Source organism: Budorcas taxicolor, chromosome 11 (genome assembly GCF_023091745.1).
Source record: "Budorcas taxicolor isolate Tak-1 chromosome 11, Takin1.1, whole genome shotgun sequence".
Taxonomy (NCBI): Eukaryota; Metazoa; Chordata; class Mammalia; order Artiodactyla; family Bovidae; genus Budorcas; species Budorcas taxicolor.
The window spans coordinates 162,218,784-162,245,274 of record NC_068920.1 but is presented as its reverse complement, the minus strand read 5'-3'; the positions used below and the strand labels follow the sequence as shown (position 1 = coordinate 162,245,274).

Genomic DNA, 26,491 nt, shown 5'->3' with positions numbered 1-26,491 from the left:
TTCCCCCAGCACCATACTCTGACCCATCAGTTCACTTCAGTTGCTCAGCTGTGTCCGACTCTTTGCGACCCCATGGACTGCAGCACGCCAGGCCTCTCTGTCCATCACCAACTCCTGGAGTTTACTCAAACTCATGTCCATTGCTTCGGTGATGTCATCCAACCATCTCATCCTCTGTCGGCCCCTTCTTCTTCCGCCTTCAACCTCTCCCAGCATCAGGGCCTTTTCACATGAGTCAGTTCTTACAATCAGGTGGCGAAAGTATTGGAGTTTCAGCTTCAACATCAGTCCTTCCAATGAATGTTCAGGACTGATTTCCTTTAGGATGGACTGATTTGATCTCCTTTATGTCCAAGGGACTCTCAAGGGTCTTCTGCAACATCACAGTTCAAAATAATTCTTCGGTGCTCAGCTTTCTTTATGGTCCAACTCTCACATCCATACATGACTACTGGAAAAACCATAGCTTTGACTAGACGGACCTTTGTTGGCAAAGTAATGTCTCTGCTTTTTAATATGCTGTCTAGGTTGGTCATAATCCTGACCCTCAGGACGGCCAAATACAGGGGTGCAGGGAGGACCCGGTCCTGACTCCAGGACTCAGGAGCACATAGCCAGGTACAGGCACCTGGCTGAGAGCGTGCCATACAGCGATTATCAGCTGTGATCTTCCTGAAGAACCCGAAGCTCAGAGAAGTTAAGTAGTTTGTCTTAGGTCACAGACCTAGTGAGGGGCTTAACTGGAGTCTGTCGCAGATGGACACCCACTGCTTGGCCGCAGGTCAACGCGTACCCCACACACCTATACAACCCGTGCACGGCGCCCGCGCCCGCCACACACACACCCACGTGCTCTTCCCTAAGACACAGCCAGCAACACGCGGCGGGGACGCGCGCGCGCACACGCCCCCCTAGCGTCTCCAGCCCCGCCCCTCCGACGTCTCCAGCCCCGCCCCTCAACGCCGCAGGCCCCGCCCCCGGAGGCCAGCCCCGCCCCCGGCCTGACCTCCGCGGGGCCGGCTGGCGCGCTCAGAGCGCAGGCAGCGCCGAGCCGCGCGGCCTGCCGCCGCCGCCCCCGCTGCGCGCCGGGCCGGCCCCGCGCCCGCGCCGCCCCGGGTCCCGCGGCCCGGCCGGCCGCCCGCGCCACTTCAAGCCGCCCATGGTGCAGCGCATGTGGGCCGAGGCGGCCGGGCCTGCGGGCGGCGCCGAGTCGCTGTTTCCGGGCTCCAGGCGGAGCCGCAGCGTGTGGGACGCCGTGCGCCTGGAGGTGGGCGGCCCCGACAGCTGCCCGGTGGTGCTGCACAGCTTCACGCAGCTCGACCCTGACCTGCCGCGCCTGGAGGTGGGTGAGCCTCGCCGGCCCGGCGCTCGGCCGAGCGAGGAGTGGGTGGGGACGCAGCGCGCTTAGCGGATCGCCCACCGCGAGTGGCGGTGGCGATGGTGGTGGTGGTCACCAACCCCCCAGCCCAGGAGTTGCGCGGGGGGAGAGTCCTTCCGCAGAAACTCCCGTCCTTGCGCCCACCCCCAGGGCAGCCAGGTGGGCGTAGGGGCGGCCGCCCGGCGGGCAAAATAATTTCGGGACCAGATCCGGCTCTGGGACCCTTCGCTCCGTCCCAGTGCCTGGCCGCTCCGCTGCCCCTGCAACCCGGGCAGACGTGTTCCCGCGGGCGGTCTCGTCTGTTCTGAGTCTGCCTTTCCCGGCCGCAGGGCTGGGCCGTACTTCATCCCTGTGGCCAGCTAGGGGGCCTGCTTAGGCGGTTTGGCTTCGAAACGCAGGTGGTGCACTAGTGATTAGGGCGGTGGCCTCCGGGAATCCTCAGGGGTGGCTGGGACCACAGTGGCCTTCCAGGCAGCCCCCTTGGAGGGCAGAAGTGGACTCTGATGTTCAGAGCTGGTCAAAAGGGTGGGGGGGGGGGAGGAGGGAGACAGGCCCCCAACCTGTGGGCCAGGTGTCCAGGCGGGGAGGATGGGGCAAGGGCCTCTCAGATGGAGGGGTGACTCCCTGCTGCTTGATTAGAAAATGCGCTTCCACCCTGAATTTGTGAAGGTTGGGTAGGATTCAGCAGGGGGTGTGCCTCTCGGGACCTCAGTGAGGGCTGGACTCCTGTTTCTAGTGCAGTGTTGGGAGGAGGGGGCCAGTGGGTCATGGGGAGCAGTGCCCTCCCCCTCCTCCCACCTGACTGTGCACCTGACTCTTGACCCCCTGCCTGGGGCCAAGGTAGCAGAATCGGGGGGGCTGGCGCCTAAACGGAGGGAGGCTGTTCCTGGGTCAGAGGGCTCAGTGGAGGTCCTGATCCCCCATGCTGGTATCCCCCACGTCGTTACTTTAGGCCCCAGTGAGCTGTAATTGCCAGCCTGAGTCTTGGGCCTCTCTCTGTGTGACCCCAGTGCCTAGACAGGGTCTGGATGCATAGTTATGGGAGGATAAAGCGGATCTTGTACAGCGTGGGAGAGGGGGGAGGGAGCTCTTGGTGGGAGGACGGCAGGCCTGGGAGACCCTTTATTGGTGAGCTTGGCGGGTGGCAGGGCCAGGCCTCTTCCCCGACCCTCATCCACCCACAGCTCTGGTCTTCATTGGCAGCTGGACCGAGACCCCTGGGAGGGTGGGGGCGGGAGCCCTGACACCAGCCCAGCGCTCATCTGACTTTCATTATGTCTGGCAGCTTCTTGGGCTTTGTGTGCTGGAGGGTCCGGCCGGCGCACTCACAGGGGCAGGCCGCCAGGCTGCTTCTCCTTCCTCCCTCCCTCCCCCTATCCATCTGTATCCCCAAGGAACCGAGGGGGAGTGCAGATCTGAGGCCTGCCCCTGCCCGGGGGTCTGCCTGCCTTCGCCCCCTCTCGTCTCTCCCTTCTGGCCCCAGCACTGGCCTCCAGGCCGCCGCCGCTGTTTAGATATCAAAGGGGAAGCTTCTGGCTAGTGCAGGAAAGCCAGGGTCCTGGCAGGAGAGAAGGCCACTGCCGGAAACCAAACACAATGACCATTTACCGTGAGCTGGGGGAGGGCGTGGGGAGTCCCTGTCCCTCCTGCCAACACCGCCCCCCTCCACCCCCCGCAGCTAATTTCCTGGTTGCGGTGGCCTGCCAGAGCTGAGGCGGCCGCCTGTGGTCCCTGTCCTGTCTGGAAACCACGAGGCAGTTTCTGTTTCCTCCCCAGGCCCCCTTTTCCTACTAGGCCTCCGCCCCGTCCTTCCCTCTTGGGGCTGCCAGATGTCCTCACACATCTGGGTATCTGCTCGTCATCATGATTCGGAGCCAAGCCACTGCTGACCCAGCTCGGCCGGCACGGTTCCGTGCTTCGTGGAGGTTCCTGGGCTCGCGCCCCCGTCTCCATGCCGGCCACCAACTCAGCCAGGCGGGGATGGGTCCCAGAGTCCAGAGCACCTACTGGCTGCAGACATGACTCCCTCATCTGAGCTCACTTTGACCAGCCCTCTTGACTACGTGCCAGGCTCAGAAGGCTTCCCTTGTGGCTCAGGCGGTAAAGAATCTGCCTACAGTGCGGGAGACCTGGTTCGATCCTTGGGTTGGGTAAATCCCCTGGAGAAGGGAATGGCAACCCACTCCAGTATTCTTGCCTGGAGAATCTCATGGACCGAGGAGCCTGGCGGGCTATAGTCCACGGGATCAGAAAGAGCTGGACTGAGTGATTAACTCTGGAGCTCAGAGAAGTAGAGTCCTTGAAAATACATGCAACCAGCGAGAGTGCAGCCCAGATTTGAACCTGGGTCGTGTTCTTTGCTGGGCGCCGTTGTGTGCAAGAGCCCACGGGGATTGGAGAAGGACGGGTCTGAGTTCAGGGGGAGATCATTACGAGTGTCTCTGGAGGCTGGGGGAGCTGCGGAGGGGCAAGAACCAGGCCCAGGCAGCTCAGAAGCCCCCATGGTCAGTGAAGGGCAGGGGTGCTTAGAAACCAGAGGTAGGTGAAAGTGCTTTGGGCCAAAAGACATGGAGGAGCTTCACGGAAGAAATAAGCCCACAGCTGGACCCTGAGAGTTTAAATAACATCTCATATGAGGCTGCACTTGGTGGGAGGCTCTGCACTGAGCAGTGTGCACGCATGGCGTCTGTTTGGGATCACGATCGCCTGCCGTCCATTTAACAGATGGAACAACCAAGGCACTAAGTTGCACAAACTTGCCAGTAAGTGGCAGGGGCGGGATTCTGACCCTAGGCACTAAGCCTGGAAGCCCTGAGCTCAGCGTGGGCGTGGAATGAAAGGAGGAGGGCTTCAGAGATGTGAGGGGGAAACCTGTCTCCCTCCAGCCTCCCCGCCTCCTTCCCCATGTCTGTTCTCTGGATTTCAGGGTGTGCAGGGTTCTAGTCTAACCCCCAGGGCTCATTAGCCTCAGGCCAAGAGGCATGATCCGAAAGGGGTGTGTGTGTATGTTTGTGTGTGTGTGCAAAAGCCTGTGTACCATCCTCTTCCAAGCAGGCTTCCTGGTAGGCTCCAAGGGGACAGCCTCAGATAGCTGCAGAGCCTGTCAAGTTCAAGAGGGGGACTGACCAGCTGCCACCTGCTGGGCCCCCCACTTCCCATCTTGCTTTCCTCCTTAGGAGAAGAGGCAGGAGGGGGCCCGTCTGGCTGGTACTGCGTCTTTGTCTTTGTTCCTTATCTGGGGGAGGGACTTCACCACTGGTCTGGTCGTTTCCCGGAGGCTCCAGGATGGCCCTGGAGCAGGAGTGAGTGGTGGGGATCAGCACTGGGAGGAGTCAGCCCCGTGCCCAGTCTGGAAGTTAGCCGTTTGTAGCAGTTAGCTGTTTGCAGGCCCCGTCTTCACTGCTGGTGAGGAGCTTTTGGAGGGGGTCTTAGCACGGGCTACCCACAGCACTCAAGCGGCCAGTGGGGCGGTTTCAGGAGGCTGCACCCAGGCAGTCGAGGACCGGCTGCCTGGATGGTCCCCATGCGTGGCACCATGCTGCCCAGCCTCCCAGACGTACAAGCGCTGCGTTATTGGACCTGTGGCTCCAGCGAAGTCACTGTCCCCAAACGAGTGCTGTGGAGGTGGGGGTTGAAACCTGCAGCCTGGTGTAGGAGGGGGTCTCTAAGTGGTCCCAGTCTCCATCTGTTGGCCAGCCTGCGGGGGGCGGGGGGGGTAGGGTATGGTGCTAGGGGAGCCGGGCAGGGGTGCCTGGCAGGGTGTGGGGTTTGAGGAGCTCTTGGGAGCAGGTGTGGCCCAACATTTTCTTTGATCCCCCCCTCCCCTGGGAAGCCTCAGATGCTGGCACAGCCAGCTCTGTGGTCTCACCTGGAGACATGATGTTGGCCTTTTGACCCGGGGGTCAGCACCACGTAGGCTGGACCAGACTTGGGCTCTGAAGGGAGGAGAGCTGGGCTGGAAGCCTGGCTCAGCCTCTCACAGCCCTCGACCTGCTCGCGTTCCCTGAACCTTGGTTTTCTTATCTGTAAAGTGGGTTTGATGCCCCATCCTCTGCTTAGGGTTCTGGCGAGGCCTGAACAAGACAGGCAGCCTGACAAAGTGGTCCCCACCAGTGTCTGGCACCGTGTCAGGGCTGGCCAGGCATGCCTGCCACCATTGTGTTGTCTGACAAGGTGCCAGGGGAGTGCCTGTGCCCAGGGCTCTGGGAGGATACTGGCCAGCCTGGTCAGCGTGGTGCTTCCAGGCCAGGTTCTTGCAGCTGAGCTTGGACCGTGGCTGCCTTGGCCATCCCACAATAGGGGCCCCGGCCAGACCCATCTCAGTGGAGAGGTGGGGGTCTGAGGGCGCTGGGCCCTTGTGCACCCCCCGCACCTGCTGTGTGATCTGAAGAGGCCTGTCCCATCTCTGGTCTCCCTCCAGCAACTGTCTGAGCAGGGGCTGGACTCCACGTGGACCCTGTGACTGGCTGTGGCAGCTACAGTCCAGGTGGCGCACGGAGGCCTGAGGGCGTCTTCACGGGACACCAGAGGCCCAAGCCAGGGTTCAGTCCTGCCCTGGCTGCCTCTTCCTGGCTCCTGACGGAGATCAGCTCCCACCCACAAGTGAGGTGTCAGGAGGATTACGTGTGACAGGTGTACGAGGGGCGTGGCACCCAGGAGATGCCCACACGTGCTGGATGCTGTGGCCCGTGGTGGTGGTGTCAGCCAGCTCTGCCTGGCACTTTCCCAGCCCCAGACAGGCGCCCCTCCCCTCTGCTGCCACCAGCCAGGCCCCCTTGCAGGCCTGGTCCCTGGAGGCCTGACAGTCTGGAGCCGGTCCTGAGTAGGCAAGGCCAGCCTGGAGTCTGGTCCCTCCTCCCCCGGAAGCACCTTTCTCTTCTAAGTGCTGATGAGCAGCGAAGCTCAAGCTGGCCAGGAAGGTTCTTGGGAAGATGGGTCAGCCTCTGTGGGGCTCAGCCCAAGCCGGTCCCCAAATGCCAGTTTCTGGGGTCACTAAGCTCCCTGGTTGCCCTGCCACCCAGGCACCTCGTGTGGTTCCCCCAATCAAGGCCACCTCTGGGGTGTGGTTCCTGGGGACCGGGAGTGTGGCTCACCTCTATCCAGCACTGACCATCCACCCTCAGCAGGGTTCTATTCGGGCCCAGGGCCCAGGCCACCCACCTGAGGTAGGGGCAGGCTGGAGGGCGAGGCCCTGTTGCACACCGGGAGGGTGGCGCACACTTGGCATTTTCGTTCTCCCGGCCTTGTTGGGCACACATTCTGAGAGATGAACCAGGTCCCTTGACCGTCTCCCCTGGGCCTCGGCCTCCACCTGTGTAAAATGGGTGTGCAACTTGGTCTTCAAACCCAGGAGCCTGTGTTCAGGAAGGCAGAGCAGCTGCCTCTGATGCTGATTGCTCTTGTGTTTTTCAACAAAAGGCACTCCAACAAAAGGCTGAGAGGTCAGAAAGCCGCAGGCCTGGTTCCCTCTTCCTGGCACTTTTAGAATGGCCCACCGTCCCTTTCACCTGCCCTCCCCCAGGTTCCCGGGGCGGCTGGCAATTCTCCCATTCCCGCCCCGTGTCCCGCGTTAACTCGCCAATAACAGTGTCCTCACGCCCCGTCCCTGGGCGCTTTGTATGCCTGGCTGGCCCTCCCTCACACTTGCCCCTTCTCATGACCCGCCCGCCTCATCCTGTTTGAGTGCTACTGCCCTTGGCCCCTCTCTCAGACAGGCTCACTGAGGCCTGGGGCTGCGGGACTCAGTCAAGCTGGGAGCAGAGCCCAGCAGGAGAAACAGCACCCCGGGGCCCGGTGGGCGCTGGAGAGGGGCCCTGTGTGCCCAGGGCTGCAGGTGCTGAGGGCCTCAGGGGACCTCTGTGGCTCAGTGGCCCTCAGCAGGGTGCCATGAGGCCCCTGAGCAATGAGCTTGTGCATGTGGGGCCCACCACCACGCCCCTCACCCAGCCTGACCTGAGCGAGACCAGGTTTCTCCATGTGCAGCCCCCGCCCCCCGGGGGTCGGGGGAACAGGGAGACTGTGGTGTGGGTTCAAGCCTTCCTTCTCCACCTGCCTCCCCCCATCGGCCAGGTCCCCTGGGGCAGGGAGCATCCTGCAGCCAGAGGCATCCATGGATCTGGAGGCCCTGCGTGGCTCTGGTGTAGTTTCCACCAGAAATGAACAGGTGAACGGGAGTGCAGGTGTCCCCAGGGTGGGAGAATGGCCACCTCCACGTGTGCAGGCATGAGCGCCTTCCTGCAGGAGATGGCTGGGAAAGGCCCAGTGGGTCCCGGCGGGTCTAGCCTGAAATACAGGTGGAATCAGCTCCTGGCTGATCCCTGTTTTTTTCTGCCTTGAGGGGCTCAGGGCTCGGCCTGCAGTCAGCTGGGGACGCGACACCTTGCTGCCCATCACCCTGAGAAGGCTGATCAGGTGGTGCCCTAACATACGCCACCCCAGCCGTTTGCTTGTCCCTGAGCCTCTGGGCTGTGCTCTGAGGGACGGAGTCAGGGGTTGCTGTGGGGCACCCTGGTGCCCATCCTGCCGGCCTCTGCTCACCGGGGCCTGGCAGTATCTCACTACCCTCCCTCCAGACCCAGGTGGTAGAAGACTGGGCAGCTGCCGGCTGGGTCCCGAGGGGCCCCGGGGACACGTCTGTGGGTGCCTGCTTGGGGCAGGACGGGAGGCGCTGTCCTCTGAGGACACGGCCGCCCTCGTGGAACTGTTTTCCGCTGCTTCCCAGGTGGCTCAGCGGTAAAGAATCTGCTTGCAGTGCAGAGAGGCAGGTTCAGTCCTTGGGTTGGGAAAATCCCCTGGAGAGGGCAGTGGCAACCCACTCCAGTATTCTTGCCTGGGAAAGTCCACAGACAGAGGAGCCCGGCGGGCTACAGTCTACAGGGTCACAAAGAGTTAGACACGGCTGAGCGACTGAGCACTTTCAGTTTTTTTCAAGAGCTCTGGGCAACTCTATGGACACCTCCCCTCAGGGCATCTGCTGTTCGCTTGCCCACTCCCTCCCCCTGCGCCCCGAGCCCCAGCCAGAGCATGGGGGGGGGGGGCGGATGGTGGGCTTGGTACCGCCCACATGGGCTCCCAGTTCCCACGCCAGTGCGCTGCCTGCTATCAGCCTGGGTCACATGCTGGGACCAGGGCCCTGCCCTTCCTGCCCCAGAGCGTCCCATGGGCAAACGCTGTTGGCCACTCTCCTTCTCTGGCCCTGGAAGAGCAGTGGGAGCGGGCAGCCGATGCCCCGCTCGACCGCTTTGTGCCCAGCTCCCCCCACCCCCCAACCCTGCAGCTCTCTTGGGAGCCCGCTCCGTTGTCTCTCGATAGTTGGTTTAAATGGCGCCTGCTTTCTGCGCTGCTTGGACGATCTGGTGTGTTTTTTTTTTCTTGTTGCTGCTGCTGTGAAGGGCCGGGGTGGCGGTGAGGGGGACGGGGCGGGGGGGGCGGGGGGGTGGGCTCCGTGGGGCTGGTGCAGCTCCCCATCTGTGCGACGGGGGGAGAGGGGGTGATCCCCCACCCCCGGCCCCGCCTTCCTGGTGGGTAGCCTGTGCGGCTGTCAGCGTCCTGCCCCGCCCCCCACCCGGCTGGCGGGAGGGGGCCCCTCGGGTGGGGGCAGGGCTGGAGGATTACATGAATCCCGGGCAGGGCCGGCCAGCTGCTCGGCTGCCACCAAGCCCGTGGCTCACTCACTGCGGAGCCGCTATTTGGACCGGCCTGGGGAACGGCGAGGCCTCCCTGGGGGTCGGCCTGGCCAGGGGATGCTTCTGTCCAGCGGTCCCTGCTGGAGCCCCACTTGGAGCCGGGTGGGCACCCTCAGCGTTCAAGTCCAGTGCCCTCTGGCAGGCACGTCTGGCGACTGCTGGCTATTTGCATGCTCAGGACACTGTCTGGCTCCCAGCTGGACCAGAAGCGTCTGGAATCCCCAGGGGAGGAACAGGCCTTTCCAGGGTGGGTGGCAGCCTTTGTGGGAGGCAGTCCCAGACCGCCCCTCACCCCCCTCGAGAGCCCCAGAGGAGACGCAGAGGTGGGTGGACAGGGCCCTGGCCTGGCAGGTGGATGGCAGGCCCCTGACGTCACCCAGCACCATGGCCTCCTCTAGGCGGGGGAGGGATGTGTGAGGCTGGGGAGGACAGTAAGCGTCCGTCTGGGGTTTGTTTTCTGCTTCAGGACGGAGGATTTCTCCTCCGGATGGCAGGGCTGGACCTCCTCCAGCGTGGGCTGTGGGGGTGTGTGGAGTGGGAGGGGGTGCTCAGGCTGAGGGAACCTCCGCCTGTGGGTTCCCCGCTGACTTCCCAGAAATGCCTGGCTCTCTCTTCGGAGGAAGCGAAGGGCCGGGAGCCCCAGCGTGTTGCCCTGGCTTTCCCGTTGGTGCGATGCCCGGAGTGGGAGGGCGGCCTCAGGTCAGAGGAAGTGGATTTCCGGAGGATGGCTTTCCAGGCCTCCCAGAACCCTCCCAGAGCCCTGGAGGTAGGAGGTGAGAGGCCCAGCCACCCGCCCACCTCAGCCCTAAGCCCAGGGGGCACTGATGTCTGGGGGTACAGGACCCTGGGCACCTGGTTCCTTCCCAGGGCCCCAGCCGAGGCAGCGGGCTTTAGAGAAGGGCTGTTGGCGGGGCCCAGGCTGAGTCAGCGCTTTCACTGGGCCTGCTCTGAGCTCTACACCCACCCCCAGCGGGGGCAGTGACCTGAGATCCAGGCTACCGGCGTTGACCTTGTGACTGATGGCCCCGTGTCAGCGAGCACCTCCCCGCACCTCCCTAAACTCAAGAGTTCTGTCTCTGCTCCTAGCCCCTGCCCCGCTCTCCACCCTCCCCCACTTCAAGCTCGCCTCATCCCAGGTCAGGAGCAGTGGGAGAGGAGATGGCGTGGACTCCAGGTCAGCAGTGACCAAGGCCTCGATCAGGCCTTGGTGAAGCCCCCCCCCCACAAAGCCTGTCTGCCCCGCGGGAGGGGTGGCTACCTTTTAAAACAAGGGCCTCTCTGCCCGGGGTCCAGGAGCTGCCAGATGGCCCCACCCCCGACTCCTGGCCCAGGGCAAGTCCCGTGGTTTGCGGTTCTGTGGAAGTCCGGGCGCTAGCCCGGATGCCAGCAGCGTCACCCTTCTCATGCTGTGCCCATGCAGATGGCAGTCAGGGAACTGGGAACTCCTTGGTTGCCCAAGAGGCATGAGGCCATGAATGAGCAGAAGGGGAAGGAGGCGCCTCGGTTTGTGGCCATTGAGGATGCCCGCACCTGCCGCAGAGCCGGGGCGCTGACTCCAGGGCAGGGGTTAGCTGTGGAGGGGGGCCCCCGGGGAGGGACCAGAGCCCCCAGGGGCAGTTGGCCGAATCAGGGCCTTGGTTCCCCGGTCTGCCATTTAGTTGCCCATGGCGGTGTGCCTGTGGACGGGCGGTCCCTCCCATCTCCCTCCGCTGCGGTGTACTCACCTGTGACATGACCAGGAACCGTTCTCGTCTTGGTGCGGGGGGGGGCACCCAGGGCCGGAGCAGGCTGCGGTTGGAACCTTGGTGGGTGCATCTTGTCCACAGTCACCATGGCTGGCGGAGTGAGGACACGGGGGCTGGGGGCAGTGCCAGCAGCCCCGAGGGCAGTCCCCAGCCCCACCCCTGTTATCCTGTTCCATTCTGGACGGGAGGTCCCTGTGGCCACCCCCCTTTGCCTCATCCGGGAACAGAAGGTGGCACGCGGGTGTCCTGCCCCCTACCCCCCACCTCCACCATCACCGCACAGCCAGGCAGGCTGACACCCCTGCCCGGCGGCCGGGCACTGTCTTTGCAGAGCTCCACACAGGAGATTGGCGAGGAGCTGGTCAACGGGGTCATCTACTCCATTTCCCTGCGCAAGATCCAAGTGCACCACGGCGCCAGCAAGGGCCAGCGCTGGCTCGGGGTGAGTGCGGGAGGGCCTGGGGTCCCGGGGCCTCCCACAGGGATCTGGGCCCCAACCCTGCCCCCCACAGCCCAGTCCACAGTTCACTGCTCTCTTATTTGTGTGAAACATCAAAAAGACACTTTCATACTCTTTCCCTTCATGTTAGGCTGGGATTGTAGGGTAAGCAAGTTAGAGAAGGCAAAGTTCGGAAAAAGAACAAGACCGGCAATTTATAGGAATGGCTCGCCTTTAACGAGGCGAGAAGGGGCAGCAGTCAGTTTAGTGAACTGCTGCACTAACCCAAGAAGAGAGTAAGTAAATACCGGCATATATGTGGAAATCTACTGTCTAAAGGGGGCCTGTTCTCCAAAGTTGTTACCCTGCAGGGATTATTTACGCATTTTGCCCCAGTTTTTTCTTTTTCTTTTTCTATTGCGGATAATTGGTAGGTGTCCACCTTTATTGATCTGTTTTATTGTTTGGCCACACTACGCGGCAGGCATGCGGGATCTTAGGTCCCCAATCGGGTGGGTTGGTTCTGCGCCCCCTGCGTTGGAAGCGTGGAGTCTTAACCACTGGCCTGCTAGGGAAGGCCCTGCCCAGCACTATCACGGGTGGCCATCAGCCTGACCGCCCATCCACACCTCTCCAAGCTTACATCATTTGACTTAATAGGGCTTTAAAAAAAAAAAAAAAAAAACCCGAAGGGCTCAGGCTACTGTATGTGGTTCTCTGCAGTCACTGTGAGGGAGCCCAGCCCCACAACCCCTCCAGGTCGGAGCAGGGGCCTGATGGACGCACAGCCTTTCAGAAGGGAGGCCGGTTGCCACTGCAACTCAGGCTTTCACTGCCCAGGACCTGGGCTGAATTCCTTTCTGCGCCCGTTTCCCCAGTGCTGCCCCTACAGCCTCTGTGTCCAGACATACTGTTCTGGTACCCGGGGGATGAGCCTCTTGTTTTCTCACCCCTAGAATGAGTCTGTTTTGCCAGAGCTCATGGGGATGATACTCATATTGACGTGCTACGACCACTACTCAGCTAATAGAATGACCTCAAGGAGTTGTTTTTCATCATCCCCACCTCCAGTGTGAGCTGAGACCCTCGTTCCGTTCGGGGCACTCACGTTCCCATCTCCAGCCAGAGGCCACCGAGCACTTGGGACCTCCTCTGAGCTCCAGCGCCCCGCCTGCCTGCCCCTCGGGCCACAGTGCTGCAGCTGACCATCCCTTCCCCTCTGTCTCGCCCCAGTGTGAAAATGAGTCGGCCCTGAACCTCTACGAGACCTGCAAGGTGCGCACCGTGAAGGCGGGCACGCTGGAGAAGCTGGTGGAGCACCTGGTGCCCGCCTTCCAGGGCAGCGACCTCTCCTACGTCACCATCTTCCTGTGCACCTACCGAGCCTTCACCACCACCCAGCAGGTCCTGGACCTGCTGTTCAAGAGGTGAGCGCCCCGCTCCTCCCTGCCCACCCACTGGCTGTGTGTCTTGGGAGCGTCGCCTTGCCTCTCTGAGCCTCAGTCTGCTCCTGTGAAAGCAGGCTGCCGGAGGCCTAACCTCACAGCATTGGCAGGACCGTCAGATTAGCAGCCTTACGCCCGGCCCTGTGGAAAGGGCTGCTGAGGGTTGGTGTGGTTTTAATTAAGGTGTTCCTCCACCGTGAAGGGGCTTCCCTGGTGGCTCAGACAGGAGAGAATCTGCCTGCAATGTGGGAGACCCAGTTCAGTCCCTGGGTCAGGAAGATCCCCTGGAGAAGGCAGTGGCTACCCACTCCAGTACTCTTGCCTGGAGAACCCCATGGACAGAGGAGCCTGGCGGGCTACAGTCCACGGGGTTTCAGAGACTCAGACACAACTGAGCGACTAATGCTTTCACGCTCCCCCATGAAGAAGCTCTCTGCCTCCAGCCTTTGGGCGGAGTCATCTTCTCATTTGTAAAGGAAGTTCAGGAGCCTATGTTGGGGTCCCCTCCTATCTTGGGGTCCCCCCTGGATTAGCCAGAGCAGGGATCGCTGGAGGCTGGCAGAAGGCCCCAGGCCACTCAGGTGTCTGTAAAGTGCTGGTTGGGGTTCATTCATTGAGCAAATCTGTATGAAGCACCTACTGTGTGCAGGCACTTTTCTGGGCTTTTGGCTTAATTCAGGGAAGGGAGCAGATAGAATCCTGCCCTCCTGGGCTTCCATGTGAGTCGGGGGGTCAGCCAGTAACGCTGGACGTCATAGCAGGTACGGTAGATGTGACGCCCTCACGGCCTCCTCTAGATACGGGTGCATCCTTCCTTACTCCAGCGAGGACGGCGGACCCCAGGACCAACTCAGAAAGTGAGTGCACCTCAGGTCTGGTGGGAGGGTCTCCCGTCTACAGGTTGGGGTCCAGCGGGGGCTGAGGCTGGGGAGGCCTGGGCAGAACCCTGGCTCCCCCACATCTTGTGATTCCCGCTGGAATGTTGAGGTCTGGGCGCTTCTGCAGGATGAAAGGGGTTGGAGGGCTTTGGCTGGGGTCCCGGGTCCCCAGGGAGCAGAGGGGAGGCAGGGGGCTCAGAGCTGGGTCCTGAGAGCAAGTTCAGGTGTAGGAGGCTCATGATGGCTGGGCAGGGTGCTCTGCTTGTCCCCTCCTCCCTCCCATGTTTATGCAGCACCTACTGTGTGCAGCACAGCCAGGCCAAACCAAGGAACAGAGCCTGGCCTCTTGCAATTCCCTTTGGAGGGAGGTTCAAAGTGGGGGCGGGGTCCCAGAGTGGGGGCGGGGGCCCAGAGTGGGGGTGGGGGCCCAGAGTGGGGTGGGGGGTTCAGAGTGGGGTGGGGGGCCCAGAGTGCAGTGAGGGGCCAAGAGTCGGGGGGGACCCAGAGTGGGGGTGGGGAGCCAAGAGTGGGGTGAGGGGCCCAGAGTGGGGGTGGGGGTTCAGAGTGGGGTGGGGGGCCAAGAGTGGGGTGAGGGGCCCAGAGTGGGGGCGGGGGTTCAGAGTGGGGTGGGAGGCCCAAGAGTGGGGTGAGGGGCCCAGAGTGGGGGCGGGGGTTCAGAGTGGGGTGGGGGGCCAAGAGTGGGGTGAGGGGCCCAGAGTGGGGGCGGGGGTTCAGAGTGGGGTGGGAGGCCCAAGAGTGGGGTGGGGGGTTCAGAGTTGGGTGGGAGGCCCAAGAGTGGGGGTGGGGGTTCAGAGTGGGGTGGGGGGGCCCAGAGTGGGGGTGGGGGTTCAGAGTGGGGTGGGAGGCCCAAGAGTGGGGGTGGGGGTTCAGAGTGGGGTGGGGGGCCCAAGAGTGGGGTGGGGGGTTCAGAGTGGGGTGGGGGGCCCAAGAGTGGGGTGGGGGGCCCAAGAGTGGGGTGGGGGGTTCAGAGTGGGGTGGGAGGCCCAAGAGTGGGGTGGGGGGTTCAGAGTGGGGTGGGGAGCCAAGAGTGGGGGTGGGGGCCAAGAGTAGGGTGGGGGGCCCAGAGTTGGGGGGGACCCAGAGTGGGGGTGGGGGCAGACAGGAGTGAGTCGGGCTCCCCCAGGAAGGGAGAGGTGGTCACTGTGGACGGAGGGCTCCCTCCAGCCGTGACTGCCAGCCCCCACGCTGACCAGGCCTTGGCGTCCAGATGGGCGGGGCGAGCCCAGAAGCCCGGCCCCCAGGGGGTGCCAGGGGAGGGTCGAGACGAAGGAAAGGCCAGGCCCTGACTCTGCTGCCCGCCCCCAGTGCCATCTCCTCCATCCTGGGCACCTGGCTGGACCAGTATTCGGAGGACTTCTGTCAGCCCCCCGACTTCCCCTGCCTCAGGCAGCTGGTGGCCTATGTGCAGCTCAACATGCCCGGCTCTGACCTGGAGCGCCGGGCCCACCTCCTCCTGGCCCAGCTGGAGCACGCGGACCTTGGCGAGGCAGAGCCGGAGGGTAAGGAGGGCGGGGTGGGCGCTGGATTCAGGGGGGCGCCCCCACGGCAGCTGCTGGGCTGGGAGCAGAGACTGGCCTCCGAGTGCCTGCGTGGGGACCGCCATCAGGGATGACATCCTGTTGTGGGCTTTGGGGCCAAGGCTTCTCTGGAAGGCAGGGGCGTGCTTTCTGTCTTGGAAGGGCAGGCGTGTCACTGACCTTTTCTCCTCTTGCAGCTCTGTCCCCAGCTCCAGTTCCAGCTCTGAAACCAGCTGCCGAGCCAGAGCCCACACTAGGCCCAGACCTCGAGCCCGCTCCGGCACTGGCCCCAGAGCCAGCCCCGACGCCAGCTCCAACGCCGCCTCCAGAGCTCGAGCCGGCTCTCTCACAAACTCTAGAGCTCGATCCGGCTGCAGCCCCAGAGCCCCCCTGGCCTTTGCCCGTGGCTGCAGAGAACGGGCTTGAGGAGGAGAAGCCCCATCTCCTGGCGTTCCCTCCTGACCTTGTGGCGGAGCAGTTCACGCTGATGGATGCGGTAGGCAACCTGTCTCGGCAAGGGTGACCATGGGCACCCCTTTCCTCTGGCCTCTGCCACCCAGACCCTCTGGGCCCCGTCCAGAGCAGCTGGTGGTGGTTTAGTCACTAACTCGTGTCCGACTCTTGTGACCTCTATGGACTGTAGCCCACCAGGCTCCTCTGTCCACGGGATTTTTCCAGGCAAGAATACTGGAGTGGGTTGCCATTTCCTTCTCCAGGGGATCTTCCCCACCCAGGAATCAAACCCGGGTCTCCTGCACTACAGGCAGATTCTTTACCGACTGAGCTATGAGGGAAGCCCAGAGCAGGCGTCCCGCCCCAAGTTCCAGTGCCACCATTATAAATGTGTCACCTGGGCAAGTTTCCTCGCCCCAAGGCCTTGGTGGCCCTCCAGGCTGTGGACCTGGGACCCTGCCCTCCTCATCCATTGACTGTGGATGACACTGGGTGGAACAGTCGGAAGTTGGGTGGGGTCTGACCCCCTTGGGAGGGGACAGGAGGGCTCGCTGAGGTGCGGCCAGCTCCACGGACCACCCCCTGGGTCTGCTGCAGCAAAGGCCGCGGTTGTAGCGCCCAGGTGAAGGTGCGTCCGCACAGGGGGCAGGCCCGAGCCGCGACCTCAGGCTAAGATGCCGCTGGTCTGGGCAGGCGTGAGCCTCTTCTGGCGCCACGATTCAGGATGGGCTGGTGACAAGGCCCAGCTAGCTCGCTCCTGCCAGTTTCATCCTGGGTCATTGACGTGCTGGACGCCCACAGTCAACGGGGAACAAAACCCTGAGACTTCACTCCCCAAGTCAGCTCCCCCCACCCCCCGCACCACCTCCCCAGCTTCCTGAGCTCCCAGCTCTGACCGGGGACCCTGGGGAGGTGGGGGGGGGATACCTGGGGTGCGGCAGAGCCGGGTAACCCTCCCCCTGCCCCTCCCCCCAGGAGCTGTTCAAGAAGGTGGTCCCCTACCACTGCCTGGGCTCCATCTGGTCCCAGCGGGACAAGAAGGGGAAGGAGCACCTGGCCCCCACCGTCCGCGCCACCGTCACCCAGTTCAACAGCGTGGCCAACTGCGTCATCACCACCTGCCTCGGGGACCGGAGCGTGTCGGCCCGCCACAGGGCCAGGGTGGTGGAGCACTGGATCGAGGTGGCCAGGGTACGCGTGCCCTCCAGGGCCCGGGGACCCACCCCTTTTCTCCACGGGATTGAGTTCAGACCTTCCCCCTGGTGGGGGCGGGGGGTTGGCGTTACTCGCGGGGCCCCAGGAGCGCCTCCCAAGGCATCAGTCTCTTCCGGGAGGGAGCTCCCCGCCGAAGGGGACCAAAGCTGGAGCAGGGAAGCTGGGTACCCTTCATGGCCTGTCCCCTTGCCCCCCAGGAGTGCCGAGTCCTCAAGAACTTCTCCTCCCTCTACGCCATCCTCTCTGCCCTGCAGAGCAACTCCATCCACCGGCTGAAGAAGACGTGGGAAGAGGTCTCCAGGTGGGCAGCCCTCTCCCCAGAGGGGCTCCGAGGGCCCTCCCGCAGGTTTGGGGGCCAGCCCGCAGTGAGCCTGGGACTTGCCAGAACATGCGGCCTCCTGTGGGCGGGTCCCCCAGGGCCCACTGGCCTTAGGCCCGCGGCTCTGCCTCCGGCCTTGGTTTCCTTCTCTGCCGGGTACTGGATTGAGCCTCACTGGAGGCTTTTCTGTGTTTATTTCACAGCCACACAATTCTGTCCGCTTAATATCAACACAGCGCCCCATGCTCTAATGGCCACGGGGGGCCCTGGTGAGCCACAAGAGACCCTCCCCAGGCGCGAGGAGCCCTTAGCGCCCAGTGGAACCCTGTTTGAAAACCACTGCCGTGCAGGCAGAGAGGGTCTCTGGGTCCTCAAATGTTTTTGCCCCCACACCACTCCCAACACACACATCATTCCCCACTTTCTCCTCTGCCAGGGACAGTCTCCGCGTCTTTCAGAAGCTGTCGGAGATTTTCTCTGATGAGAACAACTACTCCCTAAGCAGAGAACTGCTCATCAAGGTAGAGAAGGGGGCACGGCCTGGGCTGGGGTGGGGGTGCTGCCGTTCCCGTTGGAAGTTTCTGGGAAAACTCCTCCTGGGATCTGTTTGGTCCATGGGCCGGTGGCGGGGCGGGGGCACTTTGGGGACAGGAGGCCCTGGAGGGGGTGGGGCAGGGCTGCTGCAGAGCTCTGGAGGGGTGAAGGGCGAGATTAGAGTCCCCTGGGTCCGCGCTGGTTCCCCCCACCCCCAGACACTCAGCTGCGCCCCCCAGGGGTAGTTGGGATCCAGGCTGCGGGTCTCTTCCCTCCCCAGCCCAGCCTGTCCCCAGGAAGCCAGGCACTGCTGCCCCTCAGTCTGCACTGTCCCCCGAGGGCCGAGCCCCCTGCCCGCCCAGGGACCCTGCTGCAGGGGCTCCCAGCCCAGGGTCCCAGTGAGCTGGCCCGGGGAGGTGGGCCTGGGGGCTGGCAGCGTGCAGCTGCCTGAGGCCTCATGCTGCCCCAGGGCAGACCCTGCCAATGCATCCTGGGGACACTTCCTGGATTCTCACCATGGGGCCTCTCGGCGATGACAAATACCCCAGATGCCTGGAGACAAGTGCAAGGGGTCTCTGCATTCACCGGGGCCCCTCCACAGAAGCTTCCACAGAAAAGGGGAAGCAAAGTGGCTGCCCCAGCTCCCCCTGTCAGAGGTGGCACCCAGGAGACCCCTCCGGAGTGGGCGAGGGCGGAGTTCTGTGCAGTAGACGTCCAGAGGGGCTCCAGGTGGCTGTGGAGCCTTTGGCACGGCGGACACCCCGCCCGAGCCAGGCCCCACCGAGTCCCTGTCCCTCTCACCAAGGCCCGCCTGAGCTCTGGGCCAGGACCTGGTCCCTGGAGGGTGGCAGCAGGGGGCAGGGGTGTGTGTGGCAGGATTCCTGCTCTCCTCTGAGTCCTTCCAAGATGAGGGAGATGGGGTGGGCAGCACCGGTGATGGGGGTGTGGCCCAAATCCTGGGAGACCCTATGGAGGGGTGTAGTCCTCTTTCCAGATGAGGAGACAGGCTCGGGGAGGCCAGGCTGCCGGCCCAGGTTCCCACCCCCGTGAAGTCTGGGTCGGGTGCAGTTCTAGAAGCTGGTTGTGCTGGGGTGGCTGGAGCGTTTGCACCAGTGACCAAGGCCGAGGTCGGTCTGCTGGTGATGTAAGCGGGGGGACAGGGCAGGAGGCCTCACCGACGCTGTCCTTGGCCCTGCAGGAGGGGACATCCAAGTTTGCCACCCTGGAGATGAACCCCAAGCGAGCCCAGAGGCGCCCGAAAGAGGCGGTGAGTTTGCTTGAGGCTGAGGGTGGCGGGGGAAGCCCCTTGAGCTCCCCTCCTGGGGCTGCATTGCTGGACATGCCCATTAGCTAGACCCCCTCCGGGCCCTGGTGATGTCCTGACCAGCTGGTGTCCCAGGGGACTGTAGCCGCCAGAGCAGGGACCTGGAAGAGCTGGGCTCAGTGCTGTTTGGTGGTGGGGATAGGGGTCAGGGGCCAGGAACTGTGTGATCGGGGGATTTGCCAAATACCAGCCTTGAAGGCGACTAGAGGGACTTTGGGGTCTGTGGACCCTGGGAGGGGGGTTGGGGAAGATGACTAAAGGTGCCCAGGGTGCTCCAGGTGGGGGCCTGGGTGGGGCTGGGGGAGAGGCGCCTTGGGCCTTACTCATCAGCCCCTCCCCACCCCCCATGTCACAGGGTGTCATCCAGGGCACCGTCCCCTACCTGGGCACATTCCTCACGGATCTAGTGATGCTGGACACGGCCATGAAGGACTATCTGTATGTGAGTGCGCCCAGGGGCTGGGCTGGGGGTCCTAGGCCCTGCACTCTCAGCAGAGCGCGTGCCTCGTCTCACGAGAGCCCCCAGCCGCCCCTGTGTCCGGGAGACACCTGCCTTTCTTAGCAATGGGTGACCAGAGCTTGGTGCCAGCAGGTGGGGCTCGGGGCTGCAAGGTGAGCAGGCTATAGCCCTCCCTCAGGCGGTGGCTGTGGGTAGAAAGAGGCTGGGCCCTCAAGTGGGGCACAGGGTAGCCGGGCCCTCCTGCCCTGGGCCTCAGTCTCTCCAGCTGTCCCCAGACCCAGAGCCTCGGGCCACCGCCCTGATCCCACCCAGGTCCAGCTATGTGCTGCGCTGCCCCCTGGTGTTTGTTCTGGGTAGCGCAGCCGGAGCAGGGGAGAAGGAGTGGTCGTGGGCGAGGGGGACCCTTTCTGATGGATGCTGGCTGTCTGCTTTGCAGGGGAGACTGATCAACTTCGAGAAGAGGAGGAAGGTGAGCAGCCGCAACCTCACGGGAAAGGGGCAGGTGTTGGGAGGGGGGTAGGGAGGTCAGAGTCCCACCTGATTAGAAACCTGGCTCCACCATCCCCCTACCTGTTACATTTTGGAGGAGAGTTAGATACAGAAACGGTGGGGGAGCTTCTCCCATGGGAGGGTGGGACAGGAAGTCGAGTCAAGAACAGCTTCGGGGAGGGGGGTGCTGTTTAACCCCAGCTCTGAGGACAAGGTGGGAAGAGGGGACCCAGAGGCTGTCCCAGGCCTGACCCCCCAACCCCACCCCACCCCGCCCCGGCCATCAGCATCCCATCCTTCCCTCTGGCCCCCAGGAATTCGAAGTGATCGCACAGATCAAGCTGCTCCAGTCAGCCTGCAACAATTACAGCATCGCGCCCGAAGAGCACTTCGGGGCCTGGTTCCGAGCCATGGAGAGGCTCAGCGAGGCTGAGAGGTGAGCGCAGGCAGGAGCTCGCGGGGCGTGGCGGGCACCCCCGAGAGCCTGTGGGCTGGGGTCCTGGTCAGCCTTGGGCTCTGCCACTGATGACGGTCGGGGCGCTGGACTCCATCTGCCGGACAGGCTCAGGGTCAGAGCCGCGGGTGTGGCTTCTGGTAGGCTCATGGCCCTGCTCTGTCCTGTAGCTACACGTTGTCATGCGAGCTGGAGCCCCCCTCCGAGTCGGCCAGCAACACCCTCAAGGTCAAGAAGAACACGGCCATCGTCAAGCGCTGGAGCGAGTGAGTGCCCAGGTGGTGGGGGAAGGCTCCCTTGGGGTGAGGGAAGCTTCGAGGGGAGATCCAGACAGCTGGCACTGGGATCGCAGCTCCTCCATTTACAGCCCTGGGATGGGGCCATCTGCCTCACTTCTCTCGGCCTCAGTTTTTGCCTCTGTGAAATGGGTTGATGCTAAATGATCCGTTGGAGGCTTGAGCCCATGGGGTGATTGCCTGAGCCCCCGGCGTAGAGGGTAGGGGGCAGGACAGTAAGCTAGTTCTTCTGTGCAGCCGCCAGGCCCCCAGCGCAGAGCTCAGTACCAGCGGCAGCTGCCACTCCAAGTCCTGTGACCAACTCAGGTACGGCCCCTACCTCAGCAGTGGAGACATTGCTGACGCACTCAGCGTCCACTCGGCCGGCTCCTCCAGCTCCGACGTGGAGGAGATCAACATGAGTTTCGTCCCAGAGTCCCCCGACGGCCAGGAGAAGAAGGTGACCACCCCTCGCCCCAACACTTCCCCAACAGCCCTTCCCAGCCCTTGGTTCCCAGGGCCAAGGTCCCCTACTCCATGCCAGAAGCCCCTCCCGCGCTGGACGCTGGCCCGGGGCACCTGCTGACCGTGCCGTTGCCCACAGTTCTGGGAGTCAGCCTCCCAGTCATCCCCGGAGACCTCCGGCATCAGCTCAGCCTCCAGCAGCACGTCCTCCTCCTCGGCCTCCACCACGCCCGTGGCCAGCACACGTACCCACAAGCGCTCTGTGTCTGGGGTCTGCAGCTACGGCTCCTCGCTGCCCCTCTACAACCAGCAGGTGGGCGACTCCTGCATCATCCGGGTGAGCCTGGACGTGGACAACGGCAACATGTACAAGAGCATCCTGGTGAGCTGGCAGGCTGCCCCGGGCAGCAGACCCGTACTGACCGCCGTGGCCATCCCTGCCCCCTGCTGGAGCTGGCCTCCCAGTGGGGGTGGGGAGGACGGAGGGTCAACCAGATGCAGGACTAAAGAGGCCAGTGCTGATCACCGATGCTGAGCAGTGCTGGGGGCAGTGGACCAGGGGTTTCAGCAGCAGCGGGGCAGGGCCTCTGTGGTAAAGGGTCTGAGTTGGGGAGGGGCATGTGCCTGGGGCTTGAGGGGAGCAGCAGGAGGCCCTGGGTGAAGGAACCAGTGTTGGGGGACAAGTCAGGGGGTCAGGGGAGTGTCAGGGGCCTGCACCTGGGGGGAGGGAGGTGGGAGCCCCTGTAAGCTGGAGCAGAGGAGGACCAGCAGGGACCCCCTCATCTCCCTGGGGGATGGGCAGGGAGGCCAGTTAGGAGGCTGCTGGGGCTGCACCAGGCTGGTGCCGGCAGTCTCAGACACTGGATATAATTTGAAGTTCTGACATCTAGCCAGCGGGAGTCGCCCACAAACACTGTGTGTACTAGGGGGCGGTCACTGGGGGGACTCCTCATTCTCCAGAATTCAGGCTGCTGATAAGCCATTTGCACACACCACCCCCACCACAACCCTCCTATCCACCCCCACTGGGTCAGGTGCCCCTTTTTAACACTGTCACCTGTGTGACCCTGTGTCCAAGGCCTGCCTGTGATCTGGCCCTCGGGATCAAGGCAGCAGGGGTCCACGCTGTCCACCGCTACAGCCTGCAGGCCATGCAGGCCTGGCACGGAGGCGGCCACTGGGCATCCGGCCAGCTCCTCCTCTCCCCTCCAGGGCGGGACCAGATGCTGTCTGTACCCAGACCACATGGATACTGTTGACCTGGGTGGGCAGGGTTGAGGGGGGCAGCCCCCCAGGGGCAGGCGGTTTCCCTAGATGGTGTGGCAGGAGGGGGCAGGCTTGAAGGAAATGGGGGGCAAGAGTGATTGGGAAAGACCCCTCGTCATCACATGGAGGCCTCCCCAGAGGAGCAGGAGAAGCCGGTGTGACCTGCACGGACCCGGCGCCCGGCCAGAGGCTGTGAGCCGTGCGCACTGTGCTGAGACAGCTCTGAGGGCCCAGCCCAGACCCCTGCCCTGACGGCCCGTCCCCTGCTCCGTCCAGGTGACCAGCCAAGACAAGGCTCCGGCTGTAATCCGCAAGGCCATGGACAAACACAACCTGGATGAGGACGAGCCCGAAGACTATGAGCTGGTGCAGGTTATTTCGGATGATCGAAGTAAGTCAGGGCCGGCCGGGTGGGTGTTGGAGCGGGGGAGAAGCCGGGGGCGGGGGGAGTCACCATGCCCCAGGCCTGCCACCCCAGAAGGTCCCACTGGGGTCAAAGTGGGTTTTGTACAGACACTGACCTGCCTAGGGTCTCCCTATGGCCCCTGCTGGCCACTGGGCCCTGTCTCATGCCCTTCCCTGCTCCTGAACAGTCAGTGGCAGACCCGATCAGCGCTGGCATTGTTGAAGAAGGGAGAGAAAAGGCTTTTCTCCTGGGGCAGGCAGCCAGATGGCTGAGCCCACAGGCCGTCCGAAGAGGCACTTTCTGGCTGAGATGGAAAGTGTGTCCTTCAGAGAGAACCTTGCCAGCCAGGACCAGAGCCTCGACTCTGAAAGGCCACGTGCCCGTGACCCTGTGTGAGCCTGCTCTGGCTGCTGTAACAGAATACTACCGCGGTGGCTTCTGAGGCCCGGGTCAGGGTGCCAGCATAGTCAGGTTCTGGTGAAGCCCCTCTTCTGGGTTCCTGGTGTCCCCACACAGTGGAAGGGGGTAGGGAGCTCTCTGGGGATCCCTTTTATAAGAGCAAACATCCCCTTCATGGGGCTCCACCCTCGTGACCTCATGGCCTCCCAAAGGCCCCACCTTCCAATCCCATCACCTTGGAAGCTGGAATTTCGGGGAATGTAGAGAGAACACAGGTTAGAGTTCGTAGCAGATGCTGCACACAGAGACTACGGGGAAACAGCTCGGTATTCTAGAAAGGGGAAATGGGAAAAGACTGTGAGCAAGCACAGACTTGGAGCCAGACAGCGTCCACTCGGAGACCTCCTTGGGAGGCAACTCACTGAAGTCCTTTGTGCCCGTGTTCCCATCCCGAGATAAAACAGGCAGTGAGCTAATCCGTGTGTATGCGGGTTATATGCTCACGTATGTACGCGTGCCGTCAACACACCAGAGCTGCAAATATTGTCGCCACTCTTACCATCTTTCCCATGAGCTGACCGCCCACGCACAGCCGTTACCGACAGTTAGCAATGACCCCTACAGTCCCTAGAAAGTGTTATTAGTCGTTCAGTCGTGTCTGACTCTTTGTGACCCCGTGGACTGTAGCCTGCCAGGCTCCTCTGTCCATGGAATTCTCCAGGCAAGAATGCTGGAGTGGGTAGCCTTTCCCTTCTCCAGGGGATCTTCCTGACCGAGGGATCGAATCTGGGTCTCCTGCACTGCAGGTGGATTCTTTACCATCTCAGCCACAGTCCCTGGAAGTTATTTTCTAAATCCTATCTCACTTCCTTGCACCATTTTAGGTGAGGTGAACAGGGTGGGTGGGACTCACCCATTTTACAGAAAAGGAAGACTGAGGCCTAACCAGGTTAAGGACCAGAGTAAGAGCCATACCATGGAGCCCAGAGCACACATTCCAGCCTAGCTGTGGGGAATAGCTGGCTCAAGGCAGAGGGGAGGGTGGGAAGCAGAGCCAAGAGCAGCTGCCTGCTGAGATCCTGGCGCCCAGGGGGTGTGGAGGCCTCCCTGCAACGCTGCTCTGGGCCAGGGGCAAACCCTGCCCTTCACAGAACCCCAGAGGCCTTGTCCTAAGTTGGGTGGGTTTCAGGGGAGGTGGTCTGGGTTCTGGAAAACTTACTCCACCTGGAGAATCCTGTTCATTGGAAGCAGCAGGGGACAGGACAGGACAACCCTTTGCCAACTGCAGGCTGGCTTTCTGGAGTCAGAGCCTGTTTTTAAACAAGAGTCGTTGGTTTCCATCGGTGCCTCAGTAAAACATCCCAGGCAGGTGTCATTAAGAGGGGTCCTGGGTAGCCCTGGAGTCGCACTGGGGCGCCTCATGTCTCTGGATCAGGCGTGCCCTCGGGCAGGGGTAATCAGAGCCCCTGATTGGGGCTCTCAAGTGGTGCGTGGTGTGGGGTTCCCGTAAGCCCAGCTGACCCTCTGCCCCTTCCTGACCAGAGCTGAAGATCCCTGACAACGCCAACGTGTTCTATGCCATGAACTCTACCGCCAACTATGACTTTGTCCTAAAGAAACGGACCTTCACCAAGGGGACAAAGGTCAGACATGGAGCCAGCTCGACCCTCCCCCGCATGAAGCAGAAGGGACTCAAGATTGCCAAGGGCATCTTCTGACCGGCCCTTAGCTGCCAGCCACAGAGCTGCCCTTTCCAGGGTCTGGCTAGCCAGGCAACTCAGCACTTACAGACTGGTGAGCCAGGCCAGGCGGACACCTCTGCCCGACCCGCCCAGCCCAGGCCACCCCCAGACTCCAGTCTCACCGCAGACCTCCCCCGCGGCCGGGATTGACGCCTCTGCCGACAGGCTGACCTGGCCTCCCATGGACCACCCGCTGCCTTAGGTGCCTTCTGCTGTCTGGAGCCGGAGGCCTAGCTGAACCTTTGCCAAGGAGTGTGGCCAGTGGGCACCGAGCCCTGCCTGCCGCCGGGCCCGGCCCCCTGCGCACCGCCCACACACCCTCCCAGGTGTGGACCACTGCCCCCGTGCCCACGGGCACCCCCAGGGCACCCACTGCTCACCGGGTCTCACCACTGCAGTTCTCTCCTCCCACCATTCTGGCCTTGTCTCAGGCTGCACCAAAGATTCCATCATCAGGGCCAACTGAAGGCGAGAGGGTCTCACCCACTGCCCACTCCAGCCCTCCGCCGGGAGACGGGAGAGAGAGGCCGCCTTCACGGACCAGGCTCTAACTGGTGAGTGAGGATGGTCTCGGCTGAGTCCCACTGGTGTTGGATCTCCTGACCCTGCACGTGCTACTCACCGCCGCATCCTGGGCTTAACGAGACCACACGAGACGGGGGTTAGTGGGAAAAGGAGGAATGGGGGGAGGGAGGGGGACTGAATATTTGTATAAAAGGCGAAAAAAGAAAATGTTTACCAGTTGGGGAGGGGCAATATTTATTTGTTGTAAATAGTAAATGCTAGACTTGAATCTTATATTAAAATCCTGTTTCTACTATAGCCTGAGAGTTGTGGTAAATTTGTTCTTTTCAGGGCCCGTGCTCGTGTAAATGAGACAGACTCTCACGTTCTGTGTTCAGGTAGGAAATCTGGCCGGGTTATTGGTCCATTTTGCGCAGGAAAAGCAAGAAGGGCCGGCCAGCCTTCTCAGGCTCTCTCTAGGAAACAGAGACGTTCACCTTTCACAGACCGTATATTCACTGCAATATCATTACACTGGGCCACACGCTGAGACAGCTGCTCAGAACCCCTGGTATTTGAATTTGGAAGTGCTTTCACATGGCATAGTGACAACCTATGAAATTCCGGTGTTTTAAAAAATAACATTTTGATGGCTCGGAAGGTGAAGAATCTGCCGGTAGTGCAGGAACCACAGGAGACGCAGGTTCAATCCCTAGGTTGGGAAGAGCCCCGGGCGTAGGAAATGACAACCCACTCCAGTATTCTCCCCTGAAAAAGTCCTATGGACAGAGGAACCCGGAGGGCAACAGTCCACGGGGTTGCAAAGAGTCAGCTGCAGCTGGGCACAACAGAAAGTGATGGAGTGAGGGGCAGTCTCTCCACGGAAACAACGATTAAGCTGGGGGAAAGCTATCAGAATCAACAGTTTGGGGGCTCAGGAATGTTATCAGGCACGACACCCAGGAGAGTGCTCGAAGGAAGGCGATGCTGCTGAACCTCAGCTGTTATGGAACTCTGTGCCAGGTCACACACGCTGACCCCTGAGAAAAGGGGCCAGAAGAGGCAGTGACTACACACA

General features: G+C 62.4%; 1 protein-coding gene across 2 annotated transcripts; it reads left to right on the top strand.

The window, feature by feature from the left end:
• The first annotated feature begins 1,159 nt into the window (after window positions 1-1,159).
• On the top strand, window positions 1,160-25,553 carry RALGDS (ral guanine nucleotide dissociation stimulator). Of its 2 annotated transcripts, none has more exons than XM_052647463.1 (18): window positions 1,160-1,342; window positions 11,140-11,250; window positions 12,481-12,674; window positions 13,490-13,549; window positions 14,897-15,090; window positions 15,306-15,604; window positions 16,537-16,752; window positions 16,974-17,077; window positions 17,532-17,616; window positions 18,828-18,896; window positions 19,309-19,395; window positions 19,850-19,882; window positions 20,217-20,338; window positions 20,527-20,622; window positions 20,890-21,091; window positions 21,236-21,478; window positions 22,639-22,753; window positions 24,710-25,553. In XM_052647463.1, exons 1-18 carry the CDS (start codon window positions 1,160-1,162, stop codon window positions 24,883-24,885), a joined length of 2,589 nt encoding a protein of 862 aa, XP_052503423.1. In that variant the 3' UTR covers window positions 24,886-25,553. The 2 variants fall into 2 exon arrangements, with proteins under 2 accessions (XP_052503423.1, XP_052503422.1); XM_052647462.1 differs by having other exon boundaries at window positions 13,454-13,549.
• The last annotated feature ends 938 nt before the right edge of the window (window positions 25,554-26,491 follow it).